General features: G+C 37.6%; 1 protein-coding gene and 1 long non-coding RNA gene across 4 annotated transcripts in view; both read right to left on the reverse strand.

The window, feature by feature from the left end:
- The window catches only part of arid2 (AT rich interactive domain 2 (ARID, RFX-like)), a 58,851-nt gene that overhangs the window by 17,633 nt on the left and 15,903 nt on the right, over positions 1-25,315 (reverse strand). For 2 of the 3 annotated variants that reach the window (XM_007902842.2, XM_007902857.2), the window contains 8 exons: positions 17,717-17,847; positions 10,630-10,848; positions 9,402-9,469; positions 4,936-5,005; positions 4,296-4,546; positions 3,729-3,825; positions 3,431-3,640; positions 2,799-2,981 (listed from right to left, as the gene is read on the reverse strand). In XM_007902842.2, coding sequence (XP_007901033.1) covers positions 2,799-2,981; positions 3,431-3,640; positions 3,729-3,825; positions 4,296-4,546; positions 4,936-5,005; positions 9,402-9,469; positions 10,630-10,848; positions 17,717-17,847 — 1,229 coding nt within the window. The remainder of the gene's footprint in view (positions 1-2,798; positions 2,982-3,430; positions 3,641-3,728; positions 3,826-4,295; positions 4,547-4,935; positions 5,006-9,401; positions 9,470-10,629; positions 10,849-17,716; positions 17,848-25,315) is intronic. The other variant, XM_007902851.2, reaches the window with a different exon arrangement.
- LOC121849229 lies at positions 6,458-7,524 on the reverse strand. Its single transcript, XR_006085160.1, has 2 exons — positions 7,387-7,524; positions 6,458-6,580 (listed from the first exon to the last, which is right to left on the reverse strand). It is a non-coding gene; the product is annotated as an uncharacterized LOC121849229 (long non-coding RNA).

The raw sequence follows: 25,315 nt of genomic DNA on the forward strand, positions 1-25,315 counted from the left end.
TTACTTACTGAGGCAATCTGATGCCACAAAGTTCACAGTTTCCAATCTCAGCTATGCTGCTGTGCAGAGGCAGCAAGCAGAAGCCAGATGCCTACCCTTGGGGGAGGGAATGTCAGCCTGGATTGCTCTCCTTTGCAACCTGCTCAGAGCAGCACTGGCAGAAGACTGGGACCGGGTCACCCACACACCTTCTCAGCCGCAGTCCATAAGCGGAGACCAGAGAGACCAAAGGTGACTGGGGAGAAAGCAAAGGGATTCCATGCCCTCAAAAAGAGAAAGATGTTATTCACCACTTAGCTAATAGACTTCATTCTTTTAGTTCACTAAACCTGTACAGCATGCCCAAGTTGTATACAAGTTGGAGTCCCTAATCGCTCTGCGGGTTTTATTGATACATTCGCAATTCTTACTTTGCAAATGTAATTTGCATAGCAGATAGACAGGTAGTATCTATGTAGTGGTTGTGATGTTAATCTTCAGTCCTTTACCTTCTCTTTCACTGCAAAACCAGTCTCTAAGGGTGTAAGTCATTTTTCAATGACTGAATAGTAAAAAGTTGATCACACTTTCCAAAAAAGGTTGGGTGCTGAATTAATGGTAGGAGGAAGAGAATGGTTAGAAAAAAATAGGAAGCAGGTTAGAAGAGACAGTAAAGTTAAAATAAAGAATAGCAAGGAAAAATAAAAAGAACATATGATGATAAGCTGATCAGGAGTTTAGAATGCTTTGTATTAAATTATTTAATGTTTGATTTTCACTCTTTATTTAGGGTTAATATTTACAACAGACTATCCTGACATTTTATAACTAATTTATTTTTATATGGGTGACGGATAGCAGAATCACAGGATGAGCTGAAATGTCCAGAATTTGTTTGGCTCACAGAGACAAATCTTTGTTGACTTTCCAGTAGTTTCAGAGCCATATTCCTAAAAATACATATATAGGAGTTTAATGGGTCGGGAAAGAACTGAAAACAAGCCACAAGATGATCAGATGCAATAAAAGTTTGAAAAAGAGTGAGAAATTAGAATGTGCAATTCGGGCAATTGCTTTGCTTTTCAGCTCTCCAAAGTGAATAATTCACTCAACAGTAGCTGGCAAGTTGATCTTTTTGGGCAGTCACAAATTAAAGTATCACCCCACGGATGCCAAATTGTTTCCCGTTAAAAATGTTAGATCTGAGTTTGTCTGGAAGGGCATTTTTGGGGACAGAAACCACAAAATCAAGTCTTCCACCAATGAAAACGTCAGCAGGCTGCAAAGCTGAACCTTATGAAATTCATCATCTATAAATAAGGAACTAAACAAGAAAGTATGCGGCAACTTAGGTGACCAGCATCTAATCTATCCTGGCTAAGTTGTTTTTTAGATGTTTGATCAAAACAAAACAGTCCACATGAACTTTACAGAGTCTGCCTAACTCTGTTGGCAGCACTCTCACCTCTTGGTCAGAATGTAATGGGATATACCACATCAGAACTTCAAACTTACACTCTGGGCTGACACCCCAATGCAGTAATGGGAGCACCACGTTTTTGGAAGTGCCATCCTTCAGATGAGATGTTAAACTGAAGCTATGGCTCAGTTAAAAGAGAAGGTATGACAAACATCATCAAAATAAATAAATCATTGCTGCTGAGTTCACTTACAGTTACAATTTACACCAATTCCCTATGAAGCACTTGCAGCCATTTCTACATTATAGGTGTTATAATAATCCTTGCATTTGATACATTATTAAACAGATATTTTTGGTAATTGTATGGGGAGGGGTGACAGCTAATCTATAGTGCAATATTCCCTCATCTCTCCCAATTTGAAGAGAAATTAAAATATGATCCCCAGATTGTACTCTGTTAAAAATATAAGATTAAAGAACTGAACCAGTGGAATTTGCACTTCCTGTGTTTGTCTCCTCCCTTGCCTATTTCAAGGTCCATCTCAAGACCTTCGTCTTTGACCACATCTTCAGTCATCTTTCCTTTGCCCCCCTGTCACTCAGTGCCCTATTACTATTATTTCAAACTCAAGTGAAAAGCCAGGACTGTCAAGCGCCTTTGGACATCTTCCTGATCTGGAAGAAACTATATAAATGTAAATTTGCTGTTATTGTGTGGATGTGAATCGCTTTACTCCTGAATCCACTTCTTCAAAGTAACGAGATTTGCACTGCCTGGACTCCCTCGTTCCAAATTAATACTGGTGTCAATCACCTTGACAGCACTTGCTTGTGAGTTACAGGTTGTGAGTTCAAGCCCCAAGTCTTGACTGACACTGCAAGGAAGAATTGGGAGGACCCTGCATTACTGAAGATACCTTCTTTAAAACAAGATGTAAACTGATGCTGCCTGCCTGTTCCGCTGCACCTTAAAATTTTCATACTATTCAAAAAGAAGGGATTTTCTCCTGTGTCCTCACCAACAATCCTATAGATAAATGAATCATTCACATTATGGCCATTTGTGCACCTTGCTGTGCACAAAAATGTTTCTGAATTTGCTTAGAAAATAGTCACTGCACTGGACAGCAATTACTGTGAAATGCTTTGAGGCATTTTGACCCTCAATTTTTTTTAAATTTACATTTCACATTTGGTGGCAAATCGTCACTCATAATGTAGTAATACACCATCAAACATAATCTTAGCAAAGCGTCCATTTGCTTTTATATTGAGTGATATTCACTTCATTTTCAGTGTTGGGTCAAACCTTTGGTGCCTGAATACTGTGAAAACCAACTGGAATCTGAGGAACAATGTTGCATCTGTTACAATCGAACCAGATGTAATATCTTACCCATAAACATACCTGGAACTGGTGTGACTTGGGTCTGCGCTTGGTGAGCATGCTCCATCGCCTGGGGTCTGACATCCGTGACTAATTGGTGGTTTGAAGTTTGATATTCAATTAATTTCACTGTTGTAATTGTGTCAGAACCAAATGACTGGATATCCACTGAAACAAGACACACTAGTGTATCTGAAAGAAAAATAAGCTACCTATTTACCAATGCTCCACAAACTAAAGCAGGTTTTACAAACATGCAGTTTACAACAAATCATTTTACATTTTAAATTATTAAATGACCACACATTTAATTAATTATGCAACCTAATAATTTTTCAGTTGGTCAATAAATTGCAGCTATTGCCTATATTATTTCAGCTAAAAATACATCAAATTATTTAAAAAAGATTCTTTCTTCAATCTAAAAAAATTCAGCTCTATAGTAAAGCATAATAAATTAATACGGCTTGCAGTATTGCACAATCTAAGGAGAAAGTGACATGTAAATAATTAACACATTGATTCATTAACTAGCAGCACACCACACTTAATGATCAACTGGAAAAAGATCAAGCTGTATTTTTAATAAGTAAGTCCTAATAAAATTGGTACCTTTTCCAGAAATGAGAGTCTTAACTTACCTAAACTTTTTTCCACATTAACTATCTTTGTGCAAGGTATTTCACCTAGTTCTGTCAGCATGTATAGCATCTCTAATGTAGAGATTACCAGCAGCATATCAGGTAAACTTAGATGGCATATTGTCTCCCTGTAGGACTCTTGATCAACAAATTCACATATCAAGTCTGCGTTATCTTCGACTTTACACAAGTTTCCGAGGATCTCCATACCTTGAAGCAAAATCATACAAAAATTGTTTGATGGCAACATGTTTTTTTAAAAAAATTAAATTATCTTACCTTTACTGTAATCACTCACCTTTCATCTTCAAACACTTGTCCTGGCAAAGTAGACACTTTGTTATAGTGTGAAATATTAGGTGAGTGCTTTTAAAATCAATAGGATCTAACTGAAGCTGTAAAATAAAATGACATTAACGTATTAATAACATTCTCTTTTGTGTCTCTGGTGCTTGCTGTTGTCCAGCGATTCATATTAAGGAATAATGGAGAAAAAAAAGCTGACTTGTAAAGTGAATTACAATTACAAGTGAAAAGATATTAAATTGTGTCAAAACCAAAAAGAAATTACGAATGCTTCTGAATTAAGATGCATATGCAACTTGGGTTAGACCAAATATTTCGACTCATTAATTTTCAAGGCAATTGGATAATATATTTGTGCTATAAAACATTATGGTAATTATATTCTAATTATGATTATACAATTCTAAAATTATCTTTCAATTACATCTAAAATTCGACAAAAAAGTGCCATAAACTAAATATTAAGAGTATTGAGTTGCCTAAATTAAGATTTGTTAAAGTAAAGAAGATGCAGAATTCAAACAATTGAAATACAATACCAATCAGAATAGTTTCATACCTCTGCAGCTACATTTCCCAAAGTGTCCAGTCCCAGTTGCTTCAGAGAGGCATATTGACAATGGGAACACAGCAATAAGAAACGGAGACATGTGCGGTGAGCTGCCAGTAACTTCACGTTTCTTTCCTCGCAAGACAGATTGCGAAGGATTACCGCTATCTGAAGCACTCGCTGACCTTCAACATCATTGATGCCCAGCGTACGAGATCGGTGAAATAAAGCGGGCTCCCACTCAATTTTCATACTTGTACCTAAACAGATTTTTTTTTTAAAAATTAAATCTCCATTCATACACAAGTATCAAATCTGAATACATGAATGAAAACATAACCTGATATCCAAATCAAACAAGCTACACAAAGCATTAAAAAAAAACTTCCTGTGAAGCACTTTGGGACATTCTTCCAATGCGAAATGTAAGGATTATTATTAATATAAATCCAAACATACAAAGATTGCAAACTCACTATAGGGATAAATTTCAGTGTCCCACATCCTACCTCATTGGAATATATAATGTACATCAAGCATTAATAGACTCCACAGACATATATGAAAAAAACGTAAAGTACTGTACAATATATAGTAGGCATTAAATTTGTAAATTTAGTTAAAATGTTTATACACCAATTTCACTTACCTTGTGATCCATTGGTCCTATCAATAAGGAGCTCTCGTATTTCATTATCTTCTACATTGTCTCTCCAGAACTATGGAAGTCAAAACACATATTAAGTGATTAATTTTTTTAATTGAACTAATTAATTAAACTAACAAATTGCAAGCATTTCAGATAGGGATGAACAATTAATGATATGGTTTATAAAGTCCAATTCCAAAGTAATTACTATAATATCCAAAGTTGACCATCCTCAAAATGTTACCTTAGAAAACCATAAAAATGCAATCCAAAATGACTTATATAAAATAAGTTTCACGTCAATGAGAAACCCATAAAGAATGCTCAAACCGAGATTGAAATTTATCAGATAACATTTTAAAGAATTACAGTACATGCACAAGCATCTATTGTGTTTTCAACACTACCATATGTGGATAAACCTATTCCACGTATCTCAACACAAATAATTCAGCAGATATCACAGTGCTACTCAAATTATATTTGGTCACTATCAAGCATTTTAAATTTTATAAGAAATAAGTTGAGTGAGTTTTTTTCAATAATTTGTTACATCTGGATAGCAAACAACCGGGAAGGACTTGACATGCTCCAAAGCACTTCTCAAACATGTCGCAGTTCTTGAAGTAACTCCTGAATGTTTCTAACAATATTCAATATTATTTTTTATTCACTATATAATTTATATAGTGAGCTTTGAGTTAATACCACAACTATTGATCCCATCACTATGAGCCATTAACTGTACTAACTTTCCTGGGCGGCAATTCAACATACTACTACCGTACACACTTTCACTGGCATTTAAGCATAATGAAAATGTATTATACTTCATTATACTTATTCCTTTCAATTGTTGGTAATTGAAAATTCAAAACAACATAACTTTGAATGCCTTGTATATATGTTGAGGAAGAGGGGAGGAGGGTGGAGGTAGGGTGAAGGTGGTGGTGGGGTTGATAGTGGTGGAGGTAGAACAAACATCCTCATATTTCCTTTGAACAATTCCATTTCCCGAAGATGGGGTACATCAAAATTCTGAATTTAAGTTTCTGCTGTGGAACATAATCAGATCCTAATTTATTGGATCAAACTCTAGCTGGGAGAGATAGGTATTTTCCATGGAACACTACTTGCCCTATAGTGAATAAATGTGAACAAGATGGGAGGATATTTTGAAAAAATATAGCATAGACAAGCATCAAAATTAGTTTTTGTTTAACCCCACTTATAGCTTCCTCCTCCATTTCAAGTGGATTTATTTCACCCACAAAATACAGTCAAACTACTTGACAGTATATCCTTTGAAGAGCTTTGAGATGTCTCCATGACATAAGGAGCTACATCAAATGCAAGGATTATTATTAGCAATCATGTGGGCGGGGAGTAATTATATGAAACCAGCAATGATTTTTTGAGCCACAAATTTTTCAAATCTGTTACTTCTTCTACACAACAAAATGTATTATTCATTTCCTTCAAAATATGAAATACCTCACAAAAATGATTCAAATTAACTCAATTTTTGTAATATTTTATTGAATTTGTTTTGATAAAGTCTAATAGCCAAGCAGGTAAAACACATCTTCACCATCCTTTGGGCAACAAGTGGGACTCGCTGTGAATCTGTACACATGGCATCCATCTGAAATAAAATGAGATATGCAAATTTAAGATCACACAAGGATTATTATACACTTCATTGCTTGATACTACCTAGATGTAACACCTGTTCTGAACTCCTACAATGCAACAGTGGTATGGGAAGTGTTGAATACAGTATTTTGGAACAGATAGGGGAAAAGTGTTAAATATAATCATCAGCTTTTAATCAGCAGTTTAAATGCTGGATCTTTGAATAGATATTCTTTGACAAACCACAGCTGAGCCTGATTGTTTTCCGCTGCTGTATATTAACAACAGGAGCATCCCATTACAATGGAAACCAACCAAATGCATGCTGTGCACATGTTTATTGGAATCAATCATATACAAGTTGGCATAAAATAAATTTTTCGATTTAGTATTTGTCAGTGACAGCAACAGTTAACAACAGAAATTAGGCCAATTTCTCTTTGTAATGAAGACAGGTGGGCAACAGGTAGACAGTGAAAATAGCTACAGCTAGCAGAACTGAAGACTGATAGATTGCGAATTGTAGAAATAATCATGACTTGAGCAATACTGAGCACCGCCTTGATGAAAGATTCAAATTCAACACAGCTGCAATATTTTGAAACACTGGAATATGGTCATTTAGATGTGCACACCATTGTCCAGAAATAAGATATATTTGTATTTTTCGGGGGTGGGAAGAGTGGAAAGTTAAAACAATTACAGTATTATTATTCCTTCAGCAGAAATAGGAGATAACATGACACCAAAATATGTGAAACAAAAAATACATGAAAAGAATAAGTAATAGTTATAATAAAATAAACATTTGCCTACCTTTTTGGAGTCAATTTCATTACTGATGAGCCAAGAAAAATGATACGTTCTCAGAATACATCCCAACTATCTGGAGCGAAGCTGAAGAAAAACTCACAAAGATGGTTTACAAGAATGCCCAGGAACAAAGCCTACCACACAGGGAAATATTTGTAATACAGAGTGTGAATCTTTTAATATTGGTTAATGGTTCAGATTCGTTCATAACTAGGAAGGAAGTGACAAACCAGGTAACTTTATACAGTGAGTTTATCAGTTGGAGGCAAATGAAACAATCCATCATCCAAGATAGAGTAATTAAATATTAGGATTAATGAGAAAATCAGGTAAAATCATCAGTTTAGTGAAGAGTAGTTCATTTCTGATTAACCCAATAAGAGTTCTTTGACAGAAACCACCAAGTTGATATAGATTGAAGACGACTGAGGATGGGTGTGATGTATATGGATTTTCAGAAAGTATGCAAAAAAAATATTACACATTTTACTAGCTAAAATGAAGATGTGTATTGGAGACAATCTCATAGCATGGAGAAGAAATTGGTTGGGAGGCAGAAAATTGAATGAAAAGAGCCATTCTCTGATTGGCAGATCATAACAAGTGTCCCCCTCCTGGGATCAGCAGCAAGGCCACAGCTTTTCAAACTATTTATACATATAGATACACACACACACAAACACACATATATATTGTATATATATGCAGTATATATATATATAATAATCCTTGCATTTGATATAGCGCTTTTCATGTCGGGAGGACGTCCCAAAGCGCTTCACAGAACACACTGTAAAGTGAATTGACGGTATATTTGTGGGCGAACGCGGCAGCCAATTGCGCACAGCAATGTCCCACAAACAATCATAGATTGAAAATGACCAATTTATTATTGTTTTGGGTTTTGGAGGGATTATTATTAGGCTCTGTGTGGAGTAAGGAAACTTGCCCAAGGTTTCGCCCTCTGCCTGGAATTGAACTCAGGTCTCTCACTTGCAAAGCGAGTGCTCTAACCACTGAGCTGCAGGACTGCACACGCGCACACACACGCATATACACACACACATATGCAGCGCACATATATATGCACACAAATATGCAGCGCACATATATATGCACACACATATGCAGTGCATATATATACACACACACACATGTAGCGCACATATATATACACATATATATGTATGCACACACCCGCAGCGCGCGCGCACACCCGCAGCGCACACACACACACATATGTAGCGCACGTATATATATACACACACACACGTGTAGCGCACATATATTTGTATGCACATACCCGCAGCGCGCGCGCACACCCCCGCAGCGCGCACACAGAGCGCACACACATACACGTAGCGCACACATACATATATGTGTAGCGCACGCATACATATATATGGAGCACATACATATATATGTAGCGCACATATACATGTAGTGCATATATATACACACACATATATATATATATGGCGCACATATATATATGTGTAGTGCACACACATATATATACACATATATGTAGTGCACATATATGTGCACATATATATATATACATATATATTTATTATACACACAGTGAAGCCTCTATAACGCATTGATAAGGACCCACAAAATCCCACTCTATGTTGTAGTGTTATACACTTAGCAAGTTTTTGAGTGCACATGCACGTAAGTGGCTGGCACATTTATGTTATGCAGGAACACACCATACAGACTACAGTGGAGCAAACATTTAGATATGAAACACTTCATCTCACTGCAAGAACAGCACAACTCAAATGATCGTCGTCTCCTCTCGCCCCCTCGATAATCACACTGTATGTGCAGCAATGACACTATTTTTGAAAAAATATATAGTGCATTGTTGGTGTTAGCTTTACAACCGGCACATGTAATATTGACATTGACACAACTGATATCCAGGCAGAGCTTCTTGCTATTATAAGCTCAGTATAAATCTATTGCTAAAAAAAGTGAATATATTATCTATTAAGCATCATCATTGTTACCTTCATAAAATCCCTGCCTGTTTTTTCTTTCCATTCTGTTCCAAATACAGAAGAAAGCGTTCCCAAAGCTGTGAAAATAATTATTAATTACAATTATAAATAAGTTCAATATTAGGTGCGAGCAAGTTATTAATAATAAATATCTAAATAACAGAGGCACCATTGTTCTGAAAAAGCTAGTTTACAATGAGGAAAGGCATGCAATCCTGGATCACTCAATATGTGATGTGCTAAGCACACTTTTGTGTGGGGTTGCACCCCAAGTACTGTATCTTTAATACTTTCTCTGGTCAGTTAATTGAGAATGAATAGATATGTTTTTTCCCCACTTTGACTCAATTAATGGACTGAAAAACAATGAACTTGAAATGCAAGATGCCACCAAATTATACTTCAGTTTTTTTTTAAAAAACTCTCATTCCCTTACAGGTGTTATATTTTTTTGTGCAGAAGAAATGGACCCATGGTCAGGTTTTTTTTTATTGGAGCCAAATTCAATTCCACAAACTGATGCACAACAAACTAATTAACAGTTAAAATGAAACAAATGCAATTTCTGATCAAGTTTTGATTAAATTGGAAGGGAAGAAAAACAAACCAAATGCACAATTAAATATCTCAATCACAAGCAAAATAAAGAAGTGAAACATTGTACTGTTGTACAATAGCCTGCAAGCACTTCAGTGAGGTACAGAGAAGGTGATCATCACCAATGAAAGAAAGGGAAGAGTCAAAATGAATTCAGAGAGCAGCAAATAAGGAAAAAGTTAAGTAGCCAATAATAATAATACTTGCATTTGTTATAGTGCTTTTCATGTCTTCTAGATGTCTCAAAGCACTATATCAGAATATACTGTAAAGTGAATTGACTGTGTATATGTGGGCGAAGTGTGGCAGTGTCAAACAAATAGTTGTGCATTGAGTGACCAAATTATTATTTTATTTTTTCTTGAGGGATTATTATCAGGCATATGGAGTAAGGAAACTTGCCTAAAGTTTCGCCCTGGCGAGATGGAATAAAGAAAGGTGACAACGCAAATTGGATCAACTAGCCAACTGTTTTTTTTGTGTCATGAACTAAATGTCACTATGGATTCTCCCCATTTTCTTCAATTATGTCAAGATTGAATGAATGAGCAATTAACCCATTTTTAACTCAGTTAAAAAATATATAATTACTCATATCCCGAGTACACAGTGTAAATCATACAAGTTATCATTAACTTACTATCATCAAACACGCCAGCATGAGCAAGTAGTATCGTGATGATTCTGGGATCTTTTTCAAGTTGCAGGACATGCTTACTCTCATTTGAGAGGAGAGTGCAAACATTAATTGCAAAATCCACTTCATTTGGGAGTCCAGACGTAAGAGAAAGCACCAGTTTATCATAGTCACTAAGTGTGACAAAGTCTGTATGAAGTCCATAGCTTTGCCGAATATATTCTGGAAAAAAAAGGACAAATGTGGATTAATAAGATAAGTAAATGTGTAAATTGGGGGCGGAAGGAGGAAAAAGAAAACAGATTAAAATCAAAACAATTCTTCAGTTTAATTCAACATTATTTTCAACATATAATGTAGGCTGGTTTGGTACTAAACACTAAGGCATTAGCCACCAATTAGAGATTTTTCTCACTCAAATGATGGCCTATTATTCAATAGTATATACATGAAGGCTGAATGAATGAGGATGAATTTACACACTACAACAACAACAAGATTCCATTTATAGAGCGCCTTTCACGTCGGGAAGACGTCCCAAGGCGCTGGACAGTTGGGTCAGGACCCGAGCAGGGGGGAAATGATCAGGGTGAGGGGAGGGAGGGAAGGAAGGGAGCGAGGAGGGGGTAGAGAGTCAAGAGGGGAGCTGAAGGCACGGTCAAAGAGAATACTATAAATTCAGGTATTAAAAATATTTCCATCAGAAGTACATTTAATAGTTCAGCATTCAATAAATAAATCGATGCTCATTTAAAAAAAATGTTTTCTGATTAAACCAAAGTGAAGGATGGAAACTCTTCAAAATGATGTGCAAGGGTCCTCTGCAACACTGCCTCTCTACCCTCAGGCCATCGAAACCCTCATCCAAACATTTGCTTGTTGGGCCTTCCCAATTCTTCCCTCCTCAAGCTGCAGATCATCCAGAACTCTGCAGCTTGCATCCTCACCCACACCAGGCTCCCTGATCCTATCACCCCCACCCTCGCCCGGCCCCCCATCCCTCCAGAGAACAGAGTTCAAAATCCTCATTCTTGCCTTCAAAGCCCTCCACGGTCTTCCTCCTTCCTACCTCTGTGACCTGCTAATGCCATATCAACCTGTCCGCTGCCTCTGCTCAGCAGACTCCTGCCTTCTCCACTTCCCCTGCCCAGGCCACTGCGATCAGGCCTTCAGCCTCTTTGTCCACACCCTTTTGAACTCCAATCACACGGTCCCTTAGCCTCACTCCCTCCCATGCCTCCTTCAAGTCGCTCCTCTTCGGCCACCCTCCTACCCCTATCCTCCCTCGTGATCCCAACCCCCCACTTGGGTCCAAATCAATGACTGTCCAGTGCCTTGGGACATCCTCTTGTTGTGAAATACACTACACAAATGTAATTTGTTGTTGTTATAGTGAAACAGCTGGTAACATTACGATTTGCCCGTTTAGGAACATGTCCAAGAATTGTCACTTGTTATCTAAGTGCTACAGATATGCTTCCTCATCTGGGCCCAATCACTTTGTGCACTACTGCTAAGTTTATGTTTCCCATTCCCCGTTGCAATACAATTTTCAGATTAAGATGTTCTACAATGCACTTCTTCAGTCTCAAATCTAATTAGCTTCTCATTGGTTATAAAGCTGGTTTTGAGGATGAGAAATAAAAAACTTTCATTAAAAATGAACTGTAGGGCAAGGCAACAGAAGAAAAGTTCCTCTAATAGTTTGGTGACTTGTCTAATGAGGAGTTGAGTCAAACAAACCGCTAGGCTCAGGCCCATCATTGATCTGTACTCAGTTAACTGATTTCAAAAGGGCAGTAATACGGGGCCTACAAACTCAATTACATACTTCAAATTAATGAGCAACATCAAACTAGTCATTAAATTCTTTCAAAATATACTGAATTTTCATTATTTACCAATTCTTTAACCTGAAACTAGTAATAGGTTGCTTATGATGAGCAAGTATGGGAGCACATTTCACCTTAAAATGATGAAAATTATATTGCATCCCATTTAGTAGATTTCAAGAGAAAATTTGATGCAGTTCCACTCAGGTCCATGGACTGGATAAAGATGACTGACTACAATGCCAGCGGTAAAACACGACTGCTGGTCCTCTAAGAGATAGTGAGCTCCTAAAACCGGAGCTTCAAGCTATATTTTTTGTGAGACATTGCTGTGCGCAATTGGCTGCCACGTTCGCCCACAAATATACAGTCAATTCACTTTACAGTGTGTTTTGTGAAGCGCTTTGGGACGTCCTCCCGACGTGAAAAGCGCTATATCAAATGCAAGGATTATTATTATTATTATTATTATATTTCAATGTTTATGCCAGAAACACAAGTACTACTACCAGCTGCATCTCAACCTTATTCATCAAAAACTCTGAACATTGCTACAAAGCTTCTCATGCCACATCTGCTTTGCAAACTGCTTGAAACTTCCACTCAGAAGTTGAAATGCAGAGTGAACTATAATTTAATGAGCCATGCATTAACTAATGGGAAATTGTAGATGTGTTTATCAACACCCCAGTGCATTTTCTTTAATTGTTTTTGCCCTGAAGTCAAATTCACCCTGGTTAGTTGTTTTTCACTATATGCAATTATGGCTTCTAACACACTTAAAATTGAACATGGCACTCACTTTAATTGTGTTAATGGAGAATAGCATCAAATGACATAAGAAACTTCCAGTATAATAATAAATAATAATTAAATTAATAATAATTAAAATAATAATCCCTCCAAAACCAAAAACAATAATAAATTGGGTCATTTTCAATCTATGACTGTTTGTGGGACATTGCTGTGCGCAATTGGCTGCCGCGTTCGCCCACATATATACAGTCAATTCACTTTACAGTGTGTTCTGTGAAGCGCTTTGGGACGTCCTCCCAACGTGAAAAGCGCTATATCAAATGCAAGGATTATTATTATTATTATAGTATTCAAAAGACATCTCCCCAACTCCTCTTTCTCGTTACTATAACCACAAAATATGTGGTTCAATAGGACTTGGATGTTTTTCTCTCTCTCTGAAGGTTTGATTCTGAGCTTTCTATCGGTTTGGCAATTCTCTCATAAAATGCTAATCATTTTAATGTAACATACTTTACAGACAATTACTACAGAACATTTTTTGTTTGGGGAGGGGGCAGGAAAGAGAAGACTGAAAGAAAAATGTTAACTACTATATAAATATAGAATTTTCCAGCAATCATTTCAATATAGCCTTAAGAATGAATTACTATCAGAATCTGAGATGCATTCAATATTACAACTGTATGATTGACCATTTTGACATTTTATCCAACACAGAATTACAAAAAGTAGAGAATTCTCTCTTGAATCTAGATCAACTATTTCTGCTGCTTATATTAAATATTGATGCACATTCCAATATGAATCTTTTGAATTAAAATTGAAAATTTGCCAGCATAATTCATTCAAGTAATAAATACCATGACTGGCACAAGATGTTGTGCTGAGACAAGCAATTAACAAGCATATTGGGAAAACTAAAACTACAAATAGCAAATACAAGCAAGATTTCTAACTTCCAGTAGCTAAAACTCAGAATAAATAACCATATATTGATAGGAAAGCTTTAAAGAACAAAATCCACACAACACAAGTACAAAAATGAATAAAATCTATACACAAGTGAGGAAACATTACACAAGATTGTTTGTTAGGTAGTGAACAGTACACTGCCCTCTATAGGCTAACTGAACTAAGGTATGCATAATACTGAGAAATAAATTTCACAAAGTTTCTTCTGTCAGGGACGAGCTGTCTGTCCCAAGAATTCAGCTCACTACAGTTGGAGGGAAAAAAAGCATTGGCTAGAAGCAGCGAGAGCCACCCTTTACATTAGCCTGCAAAGATTTGGAGTTAAACTGAGGGGGTGGTGTTTCTGCAGCTGCAGAGGCAACTTTATTGCCATTGAAAATAAATGCAGAGTCAATTAAATCAATTTTTCTACCCGTGGCAGTGAAACTCACTTTTTCTTTTGTTTATTTGAGAATCCTTCTTGCTTCCCGATTGAATTAGTGGTTTGAGAAATGCCAGCATTGTGTGACATTGTATTCAGGAGATCAATTTGCATGGTGCATTATTCCTGTCACTAATTTCTCCAAAAACACAGCAGAAGTTCTAAGCCGCTGTATTTAAAGGATGGGCTATCCCTCAGGAATGCTGCTCTTTCAATTACAGCATACATCTCTGTTGTGGACAGATTATCAAACATAATGACCCATACTAGATTTGTTATTAAATTAAACACTGCATTCAGATCAAAGAGAGCTCCAATACTTTGTGAAAATCATGTAAATGCATTTGCAAGTCAACATGTTACCAGACAATTACCATTGGGAAAGTTCCTGACCTGCAATTGATAATGTACAATTCATCTTCAAAACTACTAATGCCTATGTGTTCCGATTCACGGAATTCAGGGGATGAGGGGGAGTTTAGAAGAAGCAATTTCATGCAGATGGTTATTAGAATGTAGAACATTTTACAAGTGGTTATTGAAGCTGAGACCAGAACACTTAAAAGGTAAAAAGTTGAATATATCAAGAAAAAGGATTTGAATAAAGAGTAGAGCAGAACAGATACAGTGGAGGAACAGCCCAAATTCAAAATAGTCACATGGACTTCTGTGCTTAATTTCTATGATTTTATATCTAACCAATGTCTGTACCAGAGATTAAATTGTAAGTGTACGTAAGGCTATAATTTGAGTTGGTCTTAGGCTGATGTCAAGCTGTGATTAGGCAAAACACAATGCAACCAAAAGGTTTAGCTGTAAAGGGAAGAAAATGACGTAATGCTCCCAGCTGAACGTAACTGTAAATTACTAATAAATGACTTAAGTATGTTTGCTTGCACTGCACTCATTGTATCTGGAAAGTAAAATCTACTGTCCCATAATGAAGATGTTATATGTACAGAAAAGAAAACAACTGATCTGTACGTGGAGCTAATTCCTATTAACCATGCATTTCAGTTGAGCTATACAGCTTACTCCCTGCCTGCCAGTGCTGGAACTGTTCTATAGTTACCCTTCACATCTATTTACTGAAGCTCATTTTCTGCTGCATTACTTGTTTAAACTAGTAAACTACTTAACCAACCAAAAATCTGCCTGATTTTTTATTCAAATCCATCTTAACTGCTAGATTAAAATAAATACTCTCGCCTTTATAAACTTGGAATTCAATGGTTCATTGTTGATGTTGAATGTGACTATCCTCCTGGCAAACAACATGGCTGGAAAAAAACAGCTCTCTTTCTGAAATTTGCATTTTTACACAGTTTAGGAGATTCATCAAAAATCTTCTTACTGGATTTTTTAAAGCACTTAATTTATTTCAATTAAGATGTCCCTTTTTCTTTTTTATTTTCATGCTCTACTTTTCTTAAACCTTTCAGCTGAGAAGGTGGGTGCATGGCCTGCTCAAGATGCAAGTAATACTATTGTATAAGAGACTGCCCGGGCATCCAATCAAATTTTATTTCCCCCAAACGAACCCCCCCCCCCTTGAGAAGAAGCTTCATTTTGCACCATTTTCACTTGATTTAGACGGGGAAATGAGCAGAATGGGACTAAAAGGTGCACCTGTTTCCATTCCATAGTACTGAATATTTTGTTAGCATGTCAACCAACGTGACATACAACTCATGACCCTTTCCTATCGGATTGTATTGGAGAAGGTATGTATGTATCATTTTAGGGGGCAAGTGTTTAATTTTGAGCTTGTGACACTGTACTGTAATTATCAGGCCATCAGATATAGTTAGAGGTCTAATTTCCTGACAGATATGTTTCGGTTATTGATTCAGTGCTAGCAAAATTGTTCCTCTAAATTAGTATGAAAAAAAGATGGTTCTTCCTCCTCAGTCTCTTAGGAGATAATTCCCTGTAGTCTTTGGACAAAAATAATAATCATTTTACTTTTGGATATAATGCCTTTCATATTGTGAAGACATCTTAACCCGCTTCACAGGAAAGAATTCAAAATGTAGTGACTATTTTGTAGGCCAATGACAAGAATGTAGCAGGTGATGAGATTAACTCAGTGATAGATTATAGCAAGCAACAACTCGTGGACAAGCAGAGAATATAATAAATGTTCTCTTTCCTGTGCAAACCACTTGCATAAGGGCAGTGAATCTGAAAGGAACAAAGCAAAGAACATTTCGTTTTCCTCTTTCTTGTGGGAGATAAAGTGTGTAACATTAGAAATAACACTTACTGATGCTGTTTGCTCCATAGAAAGGACAATTTGTTTCAGAAAGATCTTTTGCTTTGCTCTACATCTTTTCCCTTGCTCTAGATCTTTTCCCTTGTACTTATTTAAGCTTAAAAGAACTGGGAACATTACTTTTTAAAACTTACATACAGTAAACTCCGGATAACTCATCACCCCAAGAGAAAATGATCCAGTGATGAATTATTTGATGTGACGAATTAGCCGTTGGGTCACTCCCTCTCATTCAGCAGCACTTGCTCATCACTGACACCACATATGACTGTGTACGATCAACCTCCGCCAACTACCCACACCAACCACGAATTGCATTTATATAGCACTTTCCACGTCGGCAGAACGTCCCAAGGAACACCAGTCACAGTATAGGACGGAAAGCACTGCGCAGCTCTCCAAAAGACCAGAGACCTCTGCGATACAATGATGCCAACATAAGCACCGCCATTTTGTTTATAGGACAAATTGATACGATCAATTTCACACTGAAATACTTCCAAGGATTTATATAAATGCAACAAGTTATGTGTTAAGCAGGGTGACAGGCAAAGCAATGTCTCTTACTATAGTTTATATGGAAATCGGTGGGATATTGATGACATGAGAACTTAAGATTTGGATGGGGGGGTTAAATCTTATTATTTAAATCACAAATGGGGTCGAGTTATCTGGAGTTTACTGTATCTTTTGTATATAACTGAACTTTAATTTCCAATGACAAACATACAACATATGGAATCAAATAATGTGAATTCATAATAGCTGTAATTTTACTCCAGGTTTTATTTTGGAATAGTGTAGTAATGCTATGACTGAGTGATCATTTACCTGACAAAAAGTGTTGCTGGTAATTGTATGATGAAGGTACGCCACCAACAGGAACTGGGACCCGTAAACCTGGACCAGGTTCATCATCATCCTCCCCAAAATGATGTACCTTTTCATAGACTTCAAGGTAACTAGAATTAGATATAAAGCACTATGAAATAAGGCAATTGTTATTAAATATGAAATATGACATGTTATGTAAGTCGCACATTACAATTCAAACACATAATAAATTCCACATGTGTGTAAATAGAAACAATGTTTTTTTCCCTTACCAAATTCAGGTTTCTCTTACCTTCAATGTTGCAACTTTAATATAAATTATTAAAATATTTAATAAATGAGCACTTAGAATAAGAGTGATTATAAGCAATATTCTGTTTTCTTTAGATGTTGAACCAAGAAATAATTGGAATTATATAATGCACAGCAAATGCGTAGCAGTAAACATCAGGAGAAATTGAAGTTTGATATTTTACAATCATGGCAATGTCTGAACATCTGAAGTTAACATATTATAATTTATTGAAGGTCAAGTATTTCTTCTGTAACTTGGCTTTCAAAATAATTTGGGGAATTTCAACAAATGGAATGTATTCAGTGAGGCGGGGAATTATTTGTGAAGTACCTTGGCCACTAACATTGTTGATCCTGAACATGAAAGTATAAACTGTAACATATCACATAAAGTTTCCATTTTTTACTTGTTGCTACAAAAAGTGCATAAATATTATTTGCTTCACAGTGCCTCAAAACATATTCTTTAGAGTTCAGGCAGTACTTGGACATGATTTGTTCCCCACTAAGCACAGATCAAAATCACATTTGGCACCTTTCCCCTATGGTTCCTTATACGATCTTTGGCTGTTCAGGTGGCTTTGAATGATCTTTTGTTTAAAAAAAAAAGGACCTATTGTACAGAAATCTACATTCATACCAAATCCCAACGCAACACAAAAAAGCCAATATGAACTTGAAACTTTACCAATCATCATATTTTGCAAAGTCACTGCAGGTGAATTCAACACAATTTAGTACACTAATCAACTAAGCAATATTGCGAACCAAAAAATACTTTTTGTTTCTTCAGTCATTTTGGAAGTACAAAGTCACAAGATTTCTCATTTTTTGTGGGGTGGGGAGCTGGGGTTCCAGGTCCAACTTATGGAAAAGAGTTTCAAAGTTTCTAGCTCATAATAGACCTGTCCAGAAAAGTTTCCAACTACTTCTCAGCCTTTACCCAGTCCCAAAGAGAGGATTTATCTGATACAGTGATGCATTTTAAAAGGTTCAATCTTCACAAAGGCCAAATGACTTTCTCCTGTACTTGTGTTCCAATAAATCTTTGTCAAAGGCTTAAATCTTGTTTAAAAAAATTCTTCTCAACTCATGTGCAACATCATAACATAGTGCTCTTCTTCATGGGCCAATTTGCGTGCAAGTCCCTTAAAGGCAAACTCACAACCAAGGTTGACTGGAGCAGGAACCCTGGCTTTATTTCCCTTCCATAGCCCAATGAGACCAATACCAATATTATAATAATAGCAACTGATATAGCACCTTATCACGTTTTCGAGAAGTCTCAAAGCGCTTCACAGAATATACGGCAAAGTGTCAGTGGTCGTGGAGTTGAGGGTAGAAGAGGAAAGGTCGAGTTGGGTGTCATCCGCATACATGTGGAAGTTAATCCCATATCTGCGGATGATGTCACCAAGGGGGAGCATATAGAGGGTGAAGAGGAGGGGACCGCGGATAGAGCCCTGAGGGACACTGCACGAGACAGTGCAGGGGCTGGAGGAAAAGCAGTTTGCAGAGACAAAATGAAGACGGTGAGAGAGGTAGGACCTAAACCACTCAAGGACAGGGCCTTGAAGGTTGAGGTGGGAGGACAAGCGGTGGAGGAGGATAGAGTGGTCGACCGTATCGAATGCGGCTGATAGGTCAAGGAGGACGAGGGAGCCCTGGTCGCAGATGGTCAAGATGTCATTGGTGACCTTGACCAGGGCGGTTTCCCTAGCACGGAAACCTGACTGGAGGGGTTCGAAAAGTGAGTGAGTGGAGAGGAAAGAGCGCAGCTGGGAGGCGACAACTCTTTCGAGAACCTTGGACAGGAAGGGGAGGTTGGAGATGGGCCGGTAGCTTGTTAGCTGCGACGCATCAAGGGAGGGTTTTTTCAATGTGGGAGTGATGGTGGCAGTTTTGAGGGGAATGGAAACAGAGCCAGAGGGTTAATAGTGTCTGTGAGAAGTGGGGCAAGGAGGTGGAGCTGGGAGATAAGGAGTGGAGTGGGTTGAGGTCCAGGGAGCAGGTGGCGGGTTTCAAGGACAGGATGAGTTTGGTGACAGAGGGTGGGGAAACGGGTTCGAAGGTGTGTAGGGGAGGATGGGTAGGAGTCGGAGTGTGGGAGGGAAGGGGTAGGGGTTGGGTGGAAGTTGGAGGAGCAGTGACCGCGGAGCGGATTCCCTTGATTTTGGATTCAAGGAAATTCAGCATTTCCTCGCAGTGAAAGTTGGAGGAGGTGACCTGCGCGGGGTGGCGGGGGGGATTGAGGAGTCGGGATGTGGTGGAGAACAGAAGCCTGGGGTTGTTCTTCGCCTCCAGGATTATCCTGGAGTAGAAGGACGACTTGGCCGAGGCTAGAGTGGAGCGGTAGATTTTGAGGAGGTCCAGCCAGATTTGCCGGTGGACCGTTAGGCCAGATTTGAGGCAGGTGCGTTCAGCGGCCCGCACCTGGCTCTTCAGTGAGTGGAGGTAGGTGGTGAACCAGGGGGAGGAGCGAGAGTAAGAGACAGTACGGGAGGTGTGGGGGCAAGAGTGTCGAGTGTGGAGGAGAGGGTGTTGTGGAGGAGGGTGAGACCAGAAGAGAGGTCAGTGAGGGATGAAGGCCAGAGGGAGAGGAGTTCAGAGGACTCCAAGGCAGCGGTTAGGGATTGTGGGGGTAACTTTTTCCAGGGGCGGTAGAAGATGGTGGTGGGTTTGGTGGAGGTAGGGAGGGGCTGGACGTGGTGAAGGAGATGAAGTGGTGATCATAGACGGACTTAATAATAATAATCCTTGCATTTGATATAGCGCTTTAATAATAATAATCCTTGAATTTGATATAGCGCTTTTCACGTCTTCTAGACGTCCCAAAGCGCTTCACAGAATACACTGTAAAGTGAATTGACTGTATATTTGTGGGCGAACACGGCAGCCAATTGCGCACAGCAATGTCCCACAGACAGTCGTGGATTGAAGTGACCAATTTATTATAGTTTTGTTTTTTTGGAGGGATTATTATTAGACGTGTGGAGTAAGGAAACTTGCCCAAGGTTTCGCCCTGCCTGGAATTGAACTCAGGTCTCTCACTTGCAAAGTGAGTGCTCTAACCACTGAGCTACAGGACTCCACATGGTGACATCCGAGACACTGAGGCCCCGGGTGATCACCAAATCGAGTGGGTGGCCGTGAATGTGAGTGGCGGAGTTGATGTGGAGGGAGAGGTTGAGCGAGGAGAGGAGAAGTCCGAGGAGATGGAGCAGGAGGGGGTGAAGTGCAAGTTGAAGTCGCCCAGGATGATGAGGCGATCAGAGCAGAGGCAGAGAGATGTTAGGGCAGACAATTGTGCTCCATAGTGTCCCACAAACAGTCATGAATTGAGTGACCAAATTATTTTTATTTATTTGAAGGGATTATCACGTTTGGAAGAGCCATCCGCCCAAACTAATGACCGTGTTCCTACTTACTTCTAGGTAAACAGAGGTGTGTGGAGCAAGGAAACTTGACTAACATTTCGCTCCTCTGGGAATCAAACCCAGGTTCTCTTGCTTGCTCTACCTAATACACTAAAAGATGCCACATAAATTAATATATTATTTAATGCAACTTTTTTTGGACGACTTCAAATGTAAATACAGAACATAATGCAAGCCTTGCAGTTAATGTTTTTCCCTTGTATGAATTTTCTTTTTTGCAGTGCTCTTAAGAGTTCAAGTTTTTCTACCTAGCACTGCAAACAGAAGTAGAGATTTATACTGCAAAGATGTTTAATCAACTGCATCAGATCTGAAGCAATTGAAAAAAAGAACACTGCGCTGAATGGAAAATGGTAATACCCAGAGTAATTACAAGCACTAATCTCATCAAAGGGCTCAAATAAGTCATAAACCACAATTGTGGTCCTTGAGCTGCTTTATCAACCACGTGATGAAATTCAAATTTTGGGCTACTTCTCCAAAACTAAACCAATTCTTCTACTAAAATCTAATATTCATATTTAGTGCCACAAACTACAGTAAAGTAGTGCCACTGCACTGTTTGCAGTGCTAGGTAGAAAAACTTTGGAACTCAAAAAGCACAAAAAAGAAACACCAGAAGTATAAGTTTGTAAATCATGGAAAATCCATTATTTCCAGTTTAAGTATGCAGTGCATATTCAGCAACGCACTTGTCTGTTTATCAGCTTTACATTATCTACATATTTACAAGTTTCACATCAATCATCAGTTGAATTGTCCAAATCAACCCAATTAATATCATAGTATATTATTCACCTACAGGAAAATGCCACTCACGGATTCTGTGTAAAATAATAATACCTCCATTTGATAGTGCGTTATCATGTCTTCAAGATGTCTTAAAGTGCTTCACAGAATATACAGTACAGTGAATTAACTGTATATTTTGTGGGCGAAATCCAGAAATTGTGCACAGCAGTGTCAGACAAAATTCGTGGATTGAGTGACCAAATTATTATTGTTTATTTTTTAAAGGATTATTACCCCCGGAAACTCAATCCACCAATCGACTAATAACCAGGTTCCTACGTACTGCTAGGTAAACAAAGGCATGTGGAGTAAAGAACCTTGTCTAAGGTTTCGCCCTGCCAGGAATCGAATCCAGGTCCTCTTGCTTGCGAGGCCTCTAAATATGAAACTACAGGACTCCAAAGCAATGCTTGATTACTTTGATTAAAACATTCTTCATCAATAAATAGATTTATACAGTATTTTTAAGGTTTGGGCTAATTACATTTTTCTTTAAAAAGTCACCCAGCAAAAACAGCTGACTTTTCATAAATACAGTACTATTTGTTGTGAGTAGCCTATTGTTAGATGCAGCAATCATTCATTCTGAGAGCAAAATATATTGTTCCACCACTGCATGCCAAACACACTGCAGTGCTACACAAAGACTTAAGTAGAATGCTTGTGTTTTTCTTTTCATTGCTGATTTCTGCTGAACTTCCTTTGTATATGTTATTTCCTAGTTTGATGTACTTTTTTTTAAGTGTACCCTTGCTGACTTGCAGAAAATGCGCAGTGGGAAAACGGGTGGACAAGCTGTGGTTGAAGACGATTTGTAAGGCAAGACCATTTGAATGTTTTGTATTTGAAAAAAAATATGCTTGTCTCAATTCTTTTATGAGGATTTCATAAACAAACAAATGTGAGCCATTTGATTTGGATTAAATAGTTTGAAAGAACAGAGTTGTGTCAAGTTAATTGTAAAAGCATATCTGACAACTACTTGTATTTGGCAATATTAAACACTAATAATCCTATTTTGCCTGATCTGGATAAAGCAGAGGCATGATCAATGCTTCTTCAAGCAGGTAAATCAGGATCTCTATTTACAATGGGCAGAAAAATGTGGTGCAGTCTAAAACAATTGCAATGAGGATAGATCCTTCACAAATTTGACATTTAATAATAAAATAATAATCCTTGCATTTGATATAGCGCTTTTCACATCTTCTAGATGTCTCAAAGCGCTTCACAGAATAGACTGTAAAGTGAATTGACTGTATATTTGTGGGCGAAATGTGGCAGCCAATTGCGCACAGCAGTTTACCAATTTGCCAGAACAATTAAAAAAAGAGAAATTGCAATTTGTCTGTCCAAAAGTACAGCGTGCTTGTACCATAATACAGTCCATGCTCTCTTAATAGCACAAGCCAGGCAAAACACCATTAAAGAGAGCATCTCTCCGTAATTATGATATTGGTCGTAACAGAAGAGCACCCTCTACATCTGCCTGAGACTTTGCCTCAGACTTTGAAAAAGAAGTTGACAAGCAGTATTAAAATTCCACACAAGACCCACCACTACTACACTGGCACTAACCTACTGAAGATGGTACAATATTTTGTACTTATTCTTAGTTATTCATTTTGTTGCCAACCAGAACACTCCTAAATAGTTATTTTGCAGCCATGCTGAAGTGCAACTTAACTGGAATCAGTGCTTGATTTTCCCTTATATTTACTGGTTTGCACAGGTTACTTCCAATTAGAGCTACACCTAATAATCAAAGACAGCAAAAGAAAGCATTAACATCAGTCAAGCATTTCATAAAATAGTCAGGGATGGTATTTGAAATCTCACCTTTCAATCAGTGATTCAACATTTGCCCCTAATGTGGAGTGATATTTTTCACAATTAATTGTAAGTCACATATCCAATTGATACAGAGTGCCCCAAAACTCATGATACCATTACAATGTCTAAAAGTCTTAAATAAATGATTATTTTTAAGATAATAGGGTAGCTGAAAAATAAGTCTTTTTGTTCACCCTGTACACTAGTTTCTATTCTAATTGTAATGGGGAGATGATTTGCATGGAATCTTTATTTTTTGGTAATTAGAGACTCACTTTATAAACTAAAATGTATTTCAAAGAGGATAACCTTTTGTATTTTGTAAACAATGGATTGTAAAATATTGAAACCATGTTTACTTTACTTCAGTTGTTGGTAGATATTTCAAACTTTCATGTTTCAATTCACTGTCGAGACTAAATTGGATTTCAGAGTTTCTATTGTGTGTAAAAAGAATGAAGTTAACAATTTGTCAAATGCACCTCATCTCCTGCTGAAATAAATCAGTCTTGTATATCACATATATACATAAATACAAGCCAGGTCATCATATTTTACTGTCTGAAATCATCAGCATGTTAGGGAACCACATCTTCCCAAAGGATGGCATCTATGTCAGTGCTACACTTCCCCAACACTGCATTGGAGTGTCAGCTTAAATAATGTGATTCCAAGTCCCAATGTGGGGGTTTGAACCCACAATCTTCTGACTCATAGGCGAAAGTGCTACCACTGTGACAGGCTGACGCATTTCAATACAACAATGAAATGTTATATTTTTTGACATCTTTTCTAACTTTTGAAACCTATATTTTGATTTTAGAAAATACAAAGGCAAAAAATGTGAGCATGTTTTGCAGGTAAATAATACTCACAAGCTTTTAACTCAGAGGCACGGGATGGGGGGGAAGGGAGAGAAAAGAGGGGAGGAGCAAATAAACTTTGTATATTCATAGATTGCTTATCTGATAGTGCAGGTTTGTCCACTCTTTAAGATGTAGAACATAGGTACGCCAATAAGGAATTTCTTTTAATCCTGTAACTACACTGTTTTCAAATATATCAGGCTTGGTCAACACTAATTGGCACATAGTTGGTAATGGTAGAACTAGGCAACTTTCTATGATCTATTAGTATTTCAGGAACTCAATGCCAAAATGTTCAAGAACTGTTGCACTTAAAGGGCAACTATAGCTATCATTACTGTTCTGCTAACATTTCAGTGAAAGCGTTTTATTCA

This window comes from Callorhinchus milii, unplaced genomic scaffold (genome assembly GCF_018977255.1).
Source record: "Callorhinchus milii isolate IMCB2004 unplaced genomic scaffold, IMCB_Cmil_1.0 Scaffold5, whole genome shotgun sequence".
In the NCBI taxonomy this organism is placed as follows: Eukaryota; Metazoa; Chordata; class Chondrichthyes; order Chimaeriformes; family Callorhinchidae; genus Callorhinchus; species Callorhinchus milii.